General features: G+C 36.1%; 1 protein-coding gene across 3 annotated transcripts in view; it reads left to right on the plus strand.

Annotated features, from left to right (window-relative positions):
• Positions 1 to 14532, plus strand: part of Diaph2 (diaphanous related formin 2) — a 736918-nt gene that overhangs the window by 557597 nt on the left and 164789 nt on the right. For all 3 annotated transcript variants that reach the window (XM_075958584.1, XM_075958587.1, XM_075958586.1), the window contains one exon: positions 4540 to 4675. In XM_075958584.1, coding sequence (XP_075814699.1) covers positions 4540 to 4675 — 136 coding nt within the window. The remainder of the gene's footprint in view (positions 1 to 4539; positions 4676 to 14532) is intronic.

Genomic DNA, 14532 nt, shown 5'->3' on the forward strand with positions numbered 1-14532 from the left:
TATAAAGACCCTTTGTTAAAAAGCAAAAGAAGAAAGAGAAATAAATAAATCACAAGATAGCCACTAAAATTTGAATTTTAGGTAAATTATAACGTTTTAGTATCAATGTATACTAGATATTGTGTGATTTCTGTGGTGTGTCCTAAATATTGTATAGAATATACTTATATTAAAAAAATACTCATAGTTTATCTGAAATTCAAATATATCCAAGCATCTTCTAATTTTCACAACAGCTCCACTTGGGTATAGTCTATATGAACATAGTTGAGGATGCCAAGAAACCATAAATGGTTCTAGAAGTTAAGTAGTTGTGTAGTCTGGGACATGTCACTTCATCTATCTGAACTGAAATTTCATCTTCCATAAATGTGATTAAATAATACTTGTATGAGTTCTTTTATCTTTATAGAGATTAGATAGCCTGTCTTATGAACACTAGAAACATAATAAATTTCCATTAAAGGATAGCTGTTATTGTCAGAGTAAGGAGATATAGAACAACAGAATATGTTTCCTCTGCTTTCATACCACAGCAATCATAACAAAAGACTTCACAGACCTCAAAAGATATAGCCATTTCTCCCTAGTACAATGCATCCTTCAGTGTGGACAATAGCTGGATGGATGTTCTCTGATCTCTGACACCACCCACTTGGAGATAGATCCCAAAGTTTGAGGTTTTAGTCACCAAGCCTTTTTCTCTTCCCACTTCAGAAGCCAGGCCAGCCCTTGTTTTGTGTCCCTGACCCTATCCTTCCTTAGAATAGACTAATTTCCTGAAGTAGTTCATGATATTCTAGATAACATTTTTTACCAGCTTGTAGCGCACCACGCCTGTCTGCACTCTATGCGCCACAATATAGTTCGTTAATCGGGCGAGGGGCTGGAGATTGAAACACACAAAGACTCACAGAGAGACAGAGACACAGGTCATCCTTGAAACAAGAATGCCCCAAGTATGCCCCCTTTATTGTATACCAGAGCCGATTATATAGGGATCCTTAACTGATAGCCACGCCCCAGCCAAACCCACCAGAAACCACTCTCCTGCCATCAGGAACTCCTGAGGGTCTTGTGCTCAGAGCAGCTGCAGGCTGTCTCAGAGCAGAGGAAAACAAGTAGTTTACAAAAAATTCAGGATCTGGGGGTTCGCTGCTCCCAACACCAACTTACTGTTAACAATACTTGAAAAGATACAAATAAACAAGCAGTTGAAATGATACACAGGAGGAAACTTGGCCAACATCAAGTGCAGAATCTTCTGTGAGAGGAGCCACCCTCAATTTATAGATCCATTAGCATACCAAATGCACAACTACTTTTGTCATCTCAGGGATTTTAGGATGTTGTAAGCATACTAGGATTATAGCTTCCTGAAAGAAGCTCTGCGTCCAGTTCCCAGGTCCACTTAACATCATGGGGTACTGGAGTGTCTATGCCTTATGTTCCCAACACTGAGAAGGGACCTTCAGAATGAACAGAAGTTCAAAGCCATCGTCTATACATATGAAGTGTATGACCAGCCTGTGATACAGAAGATCTTTTCACACAAACACACACAATAAAGAGGAAGGGAGGGAGGGAGGGAGGGAGGGAGGGAGAGAGGGAGGGAAGAAGGAAAAAGTTGCATTAAAAAGATGACAAATGAAAGTTACCAGGCTATTTCTCCACCTTAATAAATTTGTTGAAAAGCCCCCTTGTGACAGTAGTCTTCAACTGAAATAGTCCATTAGATTAAAAATACCAGAGTTCACCTGGATCTTGGTAATTGTTTAGCATGTAAAAGATTTGACCAATAATAAATTAATAATGATAATAATAATAATAACAGTGTACACAGGCACCGGCCACCTTTCTGTTTTCTGCCGCTTACCTCCTTTCATGTAACTTACCAGAAATCATGCAACTTCTTCATCTTATTGCCAAAATATATAATGTCTTTTCTTATTGTTTTCCTTTTTAGGGCCAACTTGTGCTTTCTGGCCTTTACCAAATATTTATTTTATAATATTCATTTTTATTGGAAGATAACTTGATAGATCATATAGTCTTTTCCCATCTTTTGGAGTTATTTTTCCTTTCTTCGGTATTTTTAATGCTCTTATGAAATACATGGTTTGTAAATATTTCTCCCATTCTGAGGGCATCTCTTCACTTTCTTAAGTGTCGTTTTCTTCTTATTATTATTTAATTAACGAATGAACTTTGTGAGGCAGGGATTTAACCTAGGGCTTTATGTATAGCAAGGACGACATCTACCACTGTGCTATCCTGTCAGAACAACTGTGTCATTTTATGAGCAATTTTTTTAAGTTTGATGAAATTTCATCTATTTTTAATATTGTTTCATGTGCTTTTTGTGCTACATTTACATTGCCTTCTCTCTCATCCTTGAAGAATAAAACAAATACTAAATATTGAATGAAAAGACAAGGATTACCTACTTACCCTTCAAACTGCATAAATGTCTGATCCTGGCTAAATACTTAAAAATCGTTTAGAAGTTTCCACATTTAGAAAAGGTAAACTGATTCTGAGTCAGCAGTAGGTAGTATTCTAATTATTATTAATTTGTTTATTTTTACAATTTCATACATGTATGGAGTACGCTCTGGTCATACTAACTTTCCACCTTTTCTGAGCCTCCTCTGTCCCCACCAGCTCCCACCCACCTCTCACCAAGTCCCTATTCTATTTTCAAGTCTTTTATTTTGTTTTTGCTTTATAGCATATTAAGATTAAGCAGGGCTACTCATGGTGGAATAGACATAAAGCTGTTCACTGGTTTCTGAGTAACCCACTACTGGCCAGAGCACGTTACTCCTGAACTCACAATAACTATTGTTGCATACACAGAGCCTGTATAAGACTGAGCCCATCAACACTGATCCACAGATGAGACAACATGGGGGATCTAATGGCAGTCTATGGCTGCTGAGGGAAGTCATGGTTTTCTGTTTTCATTAGGCAGGGTTTCATAGTCCTTCCTCATACTTTCCATAACTTATGTTCTTCTTTTCCTCCATTTTGGGGTATTTCCTTTGTCTTGGAGGAGCTAATATGTGCATCCCATTTAAGGCTGAGTACTCCCTGATCACTTATTCTCTGAATTTTCTTTCTGAAATGCCTTGTTCTCAATTTGGGCTTGTTTGCCCTTCCAGTGACATTTGGCAGTCTTAAGCGACCTATTTGGTTGCCACATTGTAAGAGATGCTATTTGCATCGAGTGAGTAGAGGCCAATGATGCCATCAAACATCTTCCAATGCATAGGCCAACCCCTATAACAAGAACAACAGAAGTCATCTCGTCCAAAATGACAGTAGTACTAATATTGAGAGACTGCACTGGTATGTAAAATTGAACTTTAAACTTTAAGTGGAAATCTTGGATTCTGTCTACAGTAGCAAGATAGTTGTGTGCTCTTAGCCTAATGTGTGGAGTATTTGCCTAACTAGGATAATAGATGCCACAGTGGTAAAATCAGGTAGATTTTATAGAACAAAATCAATCCTTTCACTCCAGGAGAATTGTTTAGAGGAGTTTTCAGGAGTATTTTAAACTATTATGCCCTTTAACATGAAGAAAAAAATCAGTGTAGATTCAGATTCCTCAAGGCAAAAACCACATAAATGTATTCTTGGGGTTTCCTTTATCTTCTTATTTTTATACTTGCTGGAACAGTATAGTTTTAGGGAAAGTAAAAACTTTACTAAAGTATAAACATAACCACATACTATGAAGTATAGCTAATCAATCATAATCGAAAGAAAGCAAAACAAAACATGAAGGAATGAACTCATAGTTAATGTGTCTTTTAAGTAGTGACTTATTTGAGCTACAAGGAAGCTGACATTATTTCATCTGGTCACTTTGCTTCAACTTTCTCTGATATCATGTACAGGAATGTACTCATTCACTGGAATTCCATAAATATCAAAGAGCTTGAAATCTCTCATCATTTCCAACAGTCTCACCATATAAAATGCTCTAAAACTTGCAGGTGATTGTTTCACATCCTGCATCATTAGGTGTAATCATTCCACCAGCAACACAACCACCTCCTCATCGCAGACGAAAATACCTTGATTATAATGTATTAAATTCTGCTGGAAGTACTTGAAGTGTTCATCTCATTTCTCATCACAAATATCCTAGGAGGTAGATTTTTTTTAACCCATTTTGCAGATAGCAGGAAAAATTTCAATAAGAGATGAAATTCTTACTTTGTATATCAAAAATAGCTCATATTTTAACAATGAAGAAAGTATTTTCATTGTTAAAGCTACAACAGAGATAACCATGTTTTTCTGCCACAACACATAATGAGAACTGAAATGGTTATTTTCAATATTTTTCCAGAATAGATGTCTTAAGGCTAATTATTTGTCTCTGTCAAGAAACAGTATATACCCACACTCTGAGACGGCTATGAAAATTTCTCATTTCTGCAAACTTGTAGAAGTTTTAAACTGCACACCTTCTCTGTTATATAGTATGTAGAAAATAGACTTGATTTATTTTATTTTTGTCTTTAGGAAGCACTGAAAGAAAACCATAAGAGAAAAGAAATGGAAGAGAAGAGTAGGAGGGCAAAACTTGCAAAAGAGAAAGCTGAACAAGAGAAGCTGGAACGCCAGAAGAAGAAGAAGCAGCTCATTGATATAAACAAAGGTACAAAATCATTTCCAATGCTTTGAGTAAGCTGTGACAGCACAGGCCTGCAAGGCATGAAGATTGCTGTGTCCAGATCATTTGTTGCAGCTTAGTGAGACTCTATCTTAAAATTAATTCATAGTATAACATACTAATATATATATATATATATATATATATATATATATATATATATATATATATATATATATAAAAGGCCTTAGCATATTGCTGAGTGATGTGGCATTTACTTAGCATGTACTTTTCCCTAGATTCTATCTTCAATCCCTCCACCACAAAAGCAAATGAATATTACGAAGATGCATATAGTATAAAGTGATTTGATTTTTATTTTCTTTAATTATAAATTCATTTCCTTCTTGAGAGGAAACTCACACTATTACTACTTTTTTCTCTTAGATTTCTCTCACGTTGCCATTTTTATTTCTTATCCTTCTCCACTAGATTCTGCGAATTATGTGTAATCAATATGAAGTATATATTGTTGACTTCTTGTTTTTTATTTATTTGTTGTGATAATGTGTTCTCGAGAAGGCCATCATGAAGGAAGAAGAGAGTGAGATAAGAAGTGAAAAGCTGGATAGGGAGATAAGGTTCAACCTTCATTTCACTTTGTAGGCATGTATCTGTTGACAGTACCGTGACAACGGTCCTCCTTGGGGACTTGTACATTTCGAGTCATAATAAATATTGACAGCAGAATTACCAGTGGGGGGGGGGGACTACTGCAAAGCATCTTGTTCAGCTGTATGTATTCTTGGTGCATCTACAGTAGTATCTACTGCCTGTTCCCTCAGCTAGTAAGAAGCCATATGTTAGAGGTAGGTGGGTTTTTTGTTTTTTGTTTAGATTTTGAAGAATGCTCAGAATGGTGGCATAGATCTATATTCACAGGACTGAGGAAGTAGAAATAGGAAGATCACAAACGTAAACCAAGACTAAGCTACAGAATGAATGATACTTTCTCTAAAAACAGATGGGGTGGTGAGGGGCCAGGTGGACAGAGACAAAGCAAAGTGATACGGACTCAGGTGTCTGCACTGAAATGTTAAGCGTGGAAGGCATGGCTGTTTTCCTTAAGAAAGTAGCGTTCACAACAGGGAGAAAGGAGACACCTCTCTCTCAGGACAAAGAGGTCCACAGGGTTAAATTAATACAAAACCACATCTGATCAAGATACAATGTAGTATGCTGAGTATTGGAGCAATTTTTTTGCTGTATTTAGCAATAATAAAAAATGTAAGCACTTTTATAACATTTATCATATATAATACATTCTAAGAAACATTTCAAGTCAATCTTTCTATTTCTATGCAGTGGATACTGTAACTGTCTCATTGGTTGGATAAGAAACTGAGGGTTGTACAGTTTAAGGAATTTTGCCCCGATAGGGTACACAAACAGCAAGTGTTAGCACTGAAATAGAATGGAAGTTGTCTGACTACAGAATTTTCACACTTATCCTTGCCTCTATCCATCAGCATTAATAGCAACTGTTCTGTAGCATTTACAAAACAGACATTTGATGGTATTGGCCCATGTGCTTATGGAAATTGACAAGTCCAGAATCTACAGGGAAGGACTACAGGCTAGAAATTCAGGGGACAGCAAAGTCTAAGACTGCTTTTCTTCTCGCTTGAGTAAAATTTGTCTTTTCCTATTACTAAGATGTTCAGTTGGTCAGTGAGATCCATTGTTGTAAGAGAATGCAATCTGCTTTATTCAGGCCCATAAGTTTGTAAGTTAGAATCTTCCAAAAATATCCTCACAGAAACATCCAGGATAATGTTTAACCAAATTTCTGGACCTTGTTGCTCAGTGAAGTTGACACATAAAATTAAGCATCACAAGAAGAGTATCAAAAAGTAGAGCTGACAGTCTCTGGTGATTGCTTACATGTAGGAACTGAGAAATGAAGGCACCAAAGAAAGAAATATATTCATAAAAAGGAATATTCAATAATAAGACAGATTTAGTTGTGAGGGTTTCATGAGTAATATCATTTGACCATGTTCAGTTTTCAATTGCCTTGGAAAGCAACCTTTAAGAAAGAGTTATTTAAGAAAAATTTTTAAGAAACAACTCTATGCATGAAGATGAAACCTAGGAAATCAATCTGAACTGCATGTATATGGTTTTGTTTGAAGATTGGAGTTGAGAAGTATTAGTTTACTAGAGATGCTGTAAGAAAATGCTAAAAGCTGGTAGTTTAAAACAACAGATCTATTCCACATCTGGAGGCTCGAAGTCCAAGATCAAAATGTCAGCAAGGATACGTTGCTTTGGAAGACACTAAATCCTCCCTTCACCTAAGTATTTACCAGTCTTTCACTATTTCCCTAAAAATTTACCTACTAAGATGTGGCTAATTATCTCCTCTAGTACCATTGAAAGCTCTGTTAAAAATTCAAATAAGTTTTTTTCTGCGTATGCTGAGCTTGAGGGATGTGACCATAAAAGATACATTTTAAAATAAAATTTATCCAAGCAAGATGGGTGGCTTAGTGGTTAAGATTGCATTCTAGTCTCTCAGAAGATCCAAGATCAGTTCGTAGCACCCACAACCACCTGTAATTCTAGGTCCAAGTGACATTATGCCCTCTTCCAACCTCCATGGGCACTGCATTCACCCATGCACCAACCCACTCTTAAACAGGAATGTAATTTTAAAATGAAAAGAATATTTATCTTTTAAGGTCTGCCACTATATGTGAATCAATGAAATAGTAAGCTTTAGTATTGCCTGTTTAACTTGTGGCCTATGTGAGATATATATATATATATATATATATATATATATATATATATATATATGTATAATTTCAATAGTATTTTATGTGTTGGCTATGTTTATACTTCAGAATAAATTTTGAAAGACATCCCTCTAAGATTATGTACGTATAGTTTAAGTCATAAGAATAAGAAGATGCAGAAAAGGAAGAAGAATATAGTCATATGTCAAGATGGAGCTCCATGCATCACATAAATATGTATAATTTTATCAAAGGCAACAATGTTTAAGTGCCAATTACTATTATTTTATCATTGGACATTGCATATATGTATGTAATTATAACACTGTACCCTGTAAATGCATACAGTTAAAATAATAACTGAGGAACAGGGGATATAGTTCGGTAGTCAAATCTTGTCTCCCACTTGTAAGACCTTGGGTTCCATTTTCAGAACCACAAAACTAATAATAACTAAAGAAAAATTGTAATTTAACTAAAACTACATTTACTATCAGTTTTTAATGACTACACTTAACATTTTATTTTGTATAAATTTAAGAAAATGACAATTTTTTTCATTTTTTTAAGTGATTATATTGAGCTATACATTTTTCTCTGCTCCCCTCCCATCCTCTTCCCTCCCCTTCAACCTTCTCTCATGGTACACATGTTCCCAATTTACTCAGGAGATCTTGTCCTTTTCTACTTCCCATATAGATTAGATCCATGTATGTCTCTCTTAGGGTCCTCATTGTTGGAAAATAACAAATTATTATAAACCTTCCATGAGCTCATAAAACTACTAGATAACAACAATGAACTATAGTAGTCTGCCATGCAAAACTATATACATTTATTATAGAGAAATGTATTGAGATTTAATTATTCACAAAGGATAGAATAATTATAACAAAATATTATGTTTTAAATCTAGATATCATCAGCTGAGTTCAGAAATAAGTAGAGATATCATAAAAGCCAAGCAGAAAAATGTTAATGTTCAAAATAGAACCATAAAAATATCATCTATCAAATTTCTATTTTTAAAATCCTGGATATCAGAAGGCAAAAGTCATGACAGGAAATCATACTTTTTATTGTAAATGAGAAATTAGGTATTGTATGATAATTAGGCTGTAATTTGTGAACCCAGTTAAAAAGTGATTTCTGACCTCTTTGCTTGTATTCTCACTCCTCCCTCTTTTCGACTGGACTTTGGGAGTTCAGCCCAATGCTCTGCTGTGGTTCTCTGCATCTGCTTCCATCAGTTGCTGGATGTAGGTTCAATGATGGCACTTGAAATAGTCATCAATGTGACTACAGGGCAAGACCAATTCAGGCACCCTCTCCACTAATGCTTAGGGTCATACTTGTGGTTTCATGGAAATATCTCTAGTGCTAGGTTTCTTCCTAGCCCTATCTTGGCTCCCTTAATCAAGATAAGTCTTTCCTTGTTCTCCATCTCTGTCTTTCCTCCATCTCTACCATTCTATTCCCTCTAGAGGTCAAGAACATGATGAGGATACCCACTGAAACAGCTTACCTGAGCTAATGGTGATGTGGGAGTGTCATATATCAATCTGTTGATTTCATTGGTTAAGCAATAAAGAAACTGCTTGGCCCTCATAGGTTAAAACATAGGTGGGAGGAGTAAACAGAACAGAATGCTGGGAGGAAGAGGAAGTGAGCTCAGACTCGACAGCTCTCCCGGGCAGACGTGATTCAGCACCAACCCAGGATAGACGCAGGCTAGAATCTTTCCGGTAAGCGCACCTTGGGGTGCAACACAGATGATTAGAAATGGGCTAAATTAATATGTGAGAATTAGCCTAGAAGAGGCTAGATAGAAATGGGCCAAGCAGTGTTTAAAAGAATACAATTTGTGTGTTGTTATTTCAGGGCAGCCGGCCGGGGTGCTGGGGACGCAGCCCCACCGCTCCTATTACAATATAATGGAAACCTCCCAACTCCAACCTGACAACAAGGGAACTAGCAAAGGACCAAATTAGGTCCTCTTAATGTGGGTGACAGTTATATGGCTGGGGCAGACTGTGGGACTACTGGAAATGAGACAAGGAATTTATTCCTACTGCTTGTTCTGCCTTTTAAAAACCATTCTTTCTGGAGGGATACCTTGCTCAGCCTAGATACAGTGGAGAGGGCCTTGGTCCTGCCACAAAGCCATGTGCTAGACTTTGTTGATTCTCCATGGAAAGCCTTACTCTCTTTGAGGAGAGGATGGGAGTGGGTTGGGGGAAAAGTGGAGTAAGCAGGAGTAGGGGAAGGAGTGGTAAATGGATTTGGCATGTAAAATGAGAAAAAAAATAGTTTTTTAAAAAAAATTAAAAAGTGATTTCTGTGTTAAGAAGTGATCTATTTTACCTCCACCACCTAGTTTTATGTTCATGTTCTTTTCCTGTATTTGTTCAAGCTTCAGGTACCTCAACTATAATATAGGACAATGGCATTTATTTGCTATAGTTTTTAGTAAAGATTAAATGAGATAATGAAGTGTAATAACACAGGGCCTAGCATATACTCAGTGTTGATGCTAATGAGTCATTTAATGCTCATTGAAGAATCTGAAAAATGTGCAAGGAATAGTTCCCACCTTTAAGAAATTTTCAGTTTTGTCAAAGAGATTTAATAAAGCTGAACCAGCAACTAGTAATTTGATAGATATTATTTGCTTTTTAGGCCTTTCCAAAGGGATAAATTAATTTGGTCAATTCTTCATGGAAAAGACTAAGTGTAGTTTTTGTGTATATTAGTCAAGCTATTCTTTAAAAATGTGTCAGTTCGTCAGGTAGCAGGACATTAGGTAACCTATGCTTAATGGACCATGGGAAAATACAAGATGATGAAGAAGATGGGATCCTAAATTCAAGTCCTGTCACCATCATTTGCTAGTCTATAGTCTCTGTCAGTGTATTGCAGCTTTCTCTCTGTGACTATCCTCATTTATAAAGTGAAATAATATCAGTATTTGTTCTCTATTGTGAGTACTAAACGTGGGAACCACAACATTGCCAGAGGTGGGCATTGTTGTGTATATGTATATGTATATGTGTGTATGTGTGTGTGTGTGTGTGTGTGTTTGTGTGTGTATGTATTGATGTCTTCTAAAATATTATCAGTCTCTGATGCATTCATGCTAAGTGGATATTTTCTGCTGTTACCGTGTTACCGTGGTCAGGAAGACAGTGGGTTTGGAAAACTGTGGGAAAGGGAAGATGGAGCTAGCCTATGAAAGTCCTTGGAAGTGAGACATAAGAGTTATGGTATGATGAGGGAGGAGAACCCAGGTTATTGAAGGAATCCTTTCGAAGATTACTGAGGTAGTAAGCCTAAAGCACAAGAAAGGAGAGGTGACTATGAGGAGAACAGAGCTGAGAAAGAACAGTGAAAGGTGAAGAAAAAGGAGTTAGCTGGTAGCTGATTCTTTCTTCAAAGGAGTTTAAACCTGTGGCAGCTTAAGACGGTGCTAGCAGGAAGGAAAAAATTCATGAAAGAATGAAGGAAGACAATGAGTGCTGCAAGCCACAGTTTTACTAGAGAGCAAGAGGCTTCTTTTTTCAGAACAGCACAATTTTCCCAATAGATAATTATATATTGATGTCTTTTAGCATATTAGGTTATTTCATTCATCCAACTAACATTTATTGCACCATTTCCCAAATAATCATAATTAGAACATGCACAGTAATATAGTATTTATTTGAATGTAAAACGGAGAAAGCTAATTTACATGCAGCAAAATTATGCTAAATCAATAAATGTGCTCAAAAATGTGTGTGCACAGTATACGAACTACATAAAGCGGTGGGAATAATCTATATTCTCCAACCTGTGCTTATGTTGATATAGACGATAATTAACTTAGGGACCATTAAAACCATTAATTAGTTATGTGGGTAGAGAAAGAAAGCTTACCAAATATTTGTAAATAAATTTCTTTCCGTGTTTATGGAGGTAAGAACATTACCTGCAATGGCTTGCAGGAAGCAATAGAAAAAAATACATAATAAATGGTAGTTTAAAATTGCAAACTGCAACTATGACTCTGATGCAAATATCATTTAATCAGGAATGGTTTTGTTTTCCTTTATATAATATAATATGGAAATTAGAGTTGCCTGTTGCCTTCTAGTACATAGATAATAAATGAGGATCACTCAGGCTTCACAGGGGAGAATAGCAAGTTTTTATGCATATACCCTTAGTATTTTAATTCAATGCCCAGCCACATTCTCTCCAGGAAGCCTGCCCTAACCAAGAACATGTACTACTGTCCTTCTCTTAAATGTCTTCTGTCCTCCTCTCCAAATGCCTGTTCTTAGATTTATATGAAGCCTTTTCTTAATAAACTTCAAGTGCATTTAGCAAAGTAGCAAATTCTAGAAATAATGTTTGATAGCAATTTTGGTTTTCTTTATTTTCCAAAATTGAAAATAATTATCTCTTGACTGTTGCCCACATATAATTAATCATAGCACTCATGAGGCGGAGGCATGGATGATCTTGATTTTCAGGTAGCCTGAACTAGATAAAGAGACCTAACTCTGAAAACAGTTATGCCATCTAAGTGAATAAATGCTTTTTCTTGTACATTATTTTAAATTAGGATAAGTCCAAACTGTGTTTCCTACTGTCATACTCCAGACCTTAAATGATAGTAACCCAAATTACAGACGGTAAACCCCACAAATGATAGAATCTATTCAAGTAATATTTAAGCATCTCTGAAAAAATAAATTACTGAGTTAATACACACCACCATTCTTGTACATTTTACATATGCTAATGAATACTTTATAGATGCTAATGCAGTGTTAAGCAAGTTCATATACTTGGTGGAACTAAAAGAAAATCATGACTTAGTGAAGCCATCTCTTTGTAGAAAGAGGAATATGAGGATGATGACCTACTTATTTAGACTACCTAGTTAGTTCCCTGTATTACCAAACACGTAAAGATATATCTATTTGTTCAAAATCAGAGTTTTTCCCTCTTTGTTCACTAGGTTGGAATTTCTAAATGGAGATTTGTGGGTGGCTTTTCCAAAATTATTCAATACAGTGAATTTTTCCTAGGTCTTTGGAGCTTTTAACTCACTAGGGTATGTGTGCCGTGTGCACATCCATGAACAGATAGAGGCCAGAGGAGAATGTTGAGTGTCCTGCTGTTATTCTCCACCTTATTCCCTCAAGACAGGGTTTGCTGAACCTGGAGCTACAATCTATCAACCCCTAGCAATCGTCCTGTCTCCACCTTATGCAGGCGGTTGCAGTTGCATGCAAACCATGCCTGGATTTTTCTTTTTTGATATGGTTATTGGGGATTGGAATTCTGTTCTTCATGCTTGTACAGTAAGGCCTCCTACCGAATGAGCCATTTCCTTTGGTCTGGGACAGTGTTGTCTTCATAAAATATCATTGGGTTCCTTTTAAGTAAGCATCATGCCAGCCAGGCAGTGATGGCGCACACCCTTACTTCCAGCACTCATGAGCCAGAGGTCAGTGGATCTCTGTGAGTTGGAGGCCAGCCTTATCTACAAAGCTAGCTCCCAGACAACTAGGGATGTTAACACAGAGAAGAAAAGAAGAAAAGGATAGAAAAAAGAAAAGAAAAAATATGTCATATTTTTGTGATTCATTTGATAAACAGTTTCTAAATTGTGCAAATTCAAACACTGTTAACATGTTGAAACAGAACATTCCCACTGTAGCAATCACCAACAACCTTCTGACTTTTGATGTTATGTCATCCCAGGCAGATGGCTCATCATTAACTTAACCTACAATTGAAATGAGTTTACCTCCCGATCTTTGAAGCCTGACAAATGTGAGTGCTTCATGTACTGTGTATCCTTGACAGTCAACCTAACCTTATTAATCCTCAGTGTTCTCATTTAAAAGACAGAAAGGAATGGCATCTATTTCATATGATTTTCATGCAAAAAAATGGAAGGACATATTCAAATCTCTAGGCACTTTCCTAGATTGTGGTTGGCTTTAATAATGACTTCATAATATATAAATAATAAAATTGTTTTCAGTGAATATATGAAGGTGACTATTGATAACATTTATTTGGCTAACCTAGGATACAAGATATTTCGATAACTCTGGTTTTATGACTAACTAAAAGGACATTTGCACATCAGTCTTTAACATACATTGTCTTTCTAAAGTCTTATCAGTGCACAACCCTCACTTCCCCACTCCAAATCTCCTTATCTCAGATAGGATTTTGCCTTTATACTTTACACAAGTAAAAATGTGCAGCTTGTGACAGTCAAATACAATTTTAGGCAGATAGTGCGTAATCCGTACTTATTAATAGTTCACCGAATCTTCTTGTGGTCTCTAGTGGACCACTTTTAAGAGTATTAGTATCTAAACTACTTCCAGAATATACTCTATGATCATAAGATTCCATGTATTTCTTCCTGTAGCACATTTTAGCCGCTTATCATTAGTGATTATTTTGTTCTGACCTCACATCACAGTAATTACATGTATGGTATCAGTTCAGTGGAAATAAGTGCTAAACTCTCATTCTATCAGCCCTTGAAGAAAACAAGTTTCTACATCTACTAAAAATATTCTTTTAAATGGGAAGACAAAAATAAATATGTGAAACAAGATGGGTAATTTACTTAGGTCTCATTAAGCGTTCTTACGTTCTAAATGCAGATCCTCGGATTCATAAAAACTGTAAGAGCTGTCTTCTGTGTGCTGAGCATTTAGCAAGATTTCATCAGTCCTCTGTAGGAGATGAGTTAAACTGGCAATTACAAATTTGGCTTTTCTTTACAGTATGTGAATGCCTTATGTGTCTTCACTAGAAAAAAAATATCTATAAGAATATTGGAGCAGGTAGGTGAAAACAAAATTGACTATATAAGAAGTGATCAAAACACATTGTAAATGGCCTAATCACCTATTAGAGATATGCTTTGAGTCCATATTTTAAGATTTTTCATTCTTATTGTAGAAAAGTATCAAAGGAATAGCAGCTGTTATTTACCCACATTGTGGTTAATTTGGCTCTCTTCTCAGCTGAATGCATTTGGATTCCTGTCAGTAATTACACCTAACAGATTCAGAGAACCAG

Source organism: Microtus pennsylvanicus, chromosome X (assembly GCF_037038515.1).
Source record: "Microtus pennsylvanicus isolate mMicPen1 chromosome X, mMicPen1.hap1, whole genome shotgun sequence".
NCBI classification, from domain to species: domain Eukaryota; kingdom Metazoa; phylum Chordata; class Mammalia; order Rodentia; family Cricetidae; genus Microtus; species Microtus pennsylvanicus.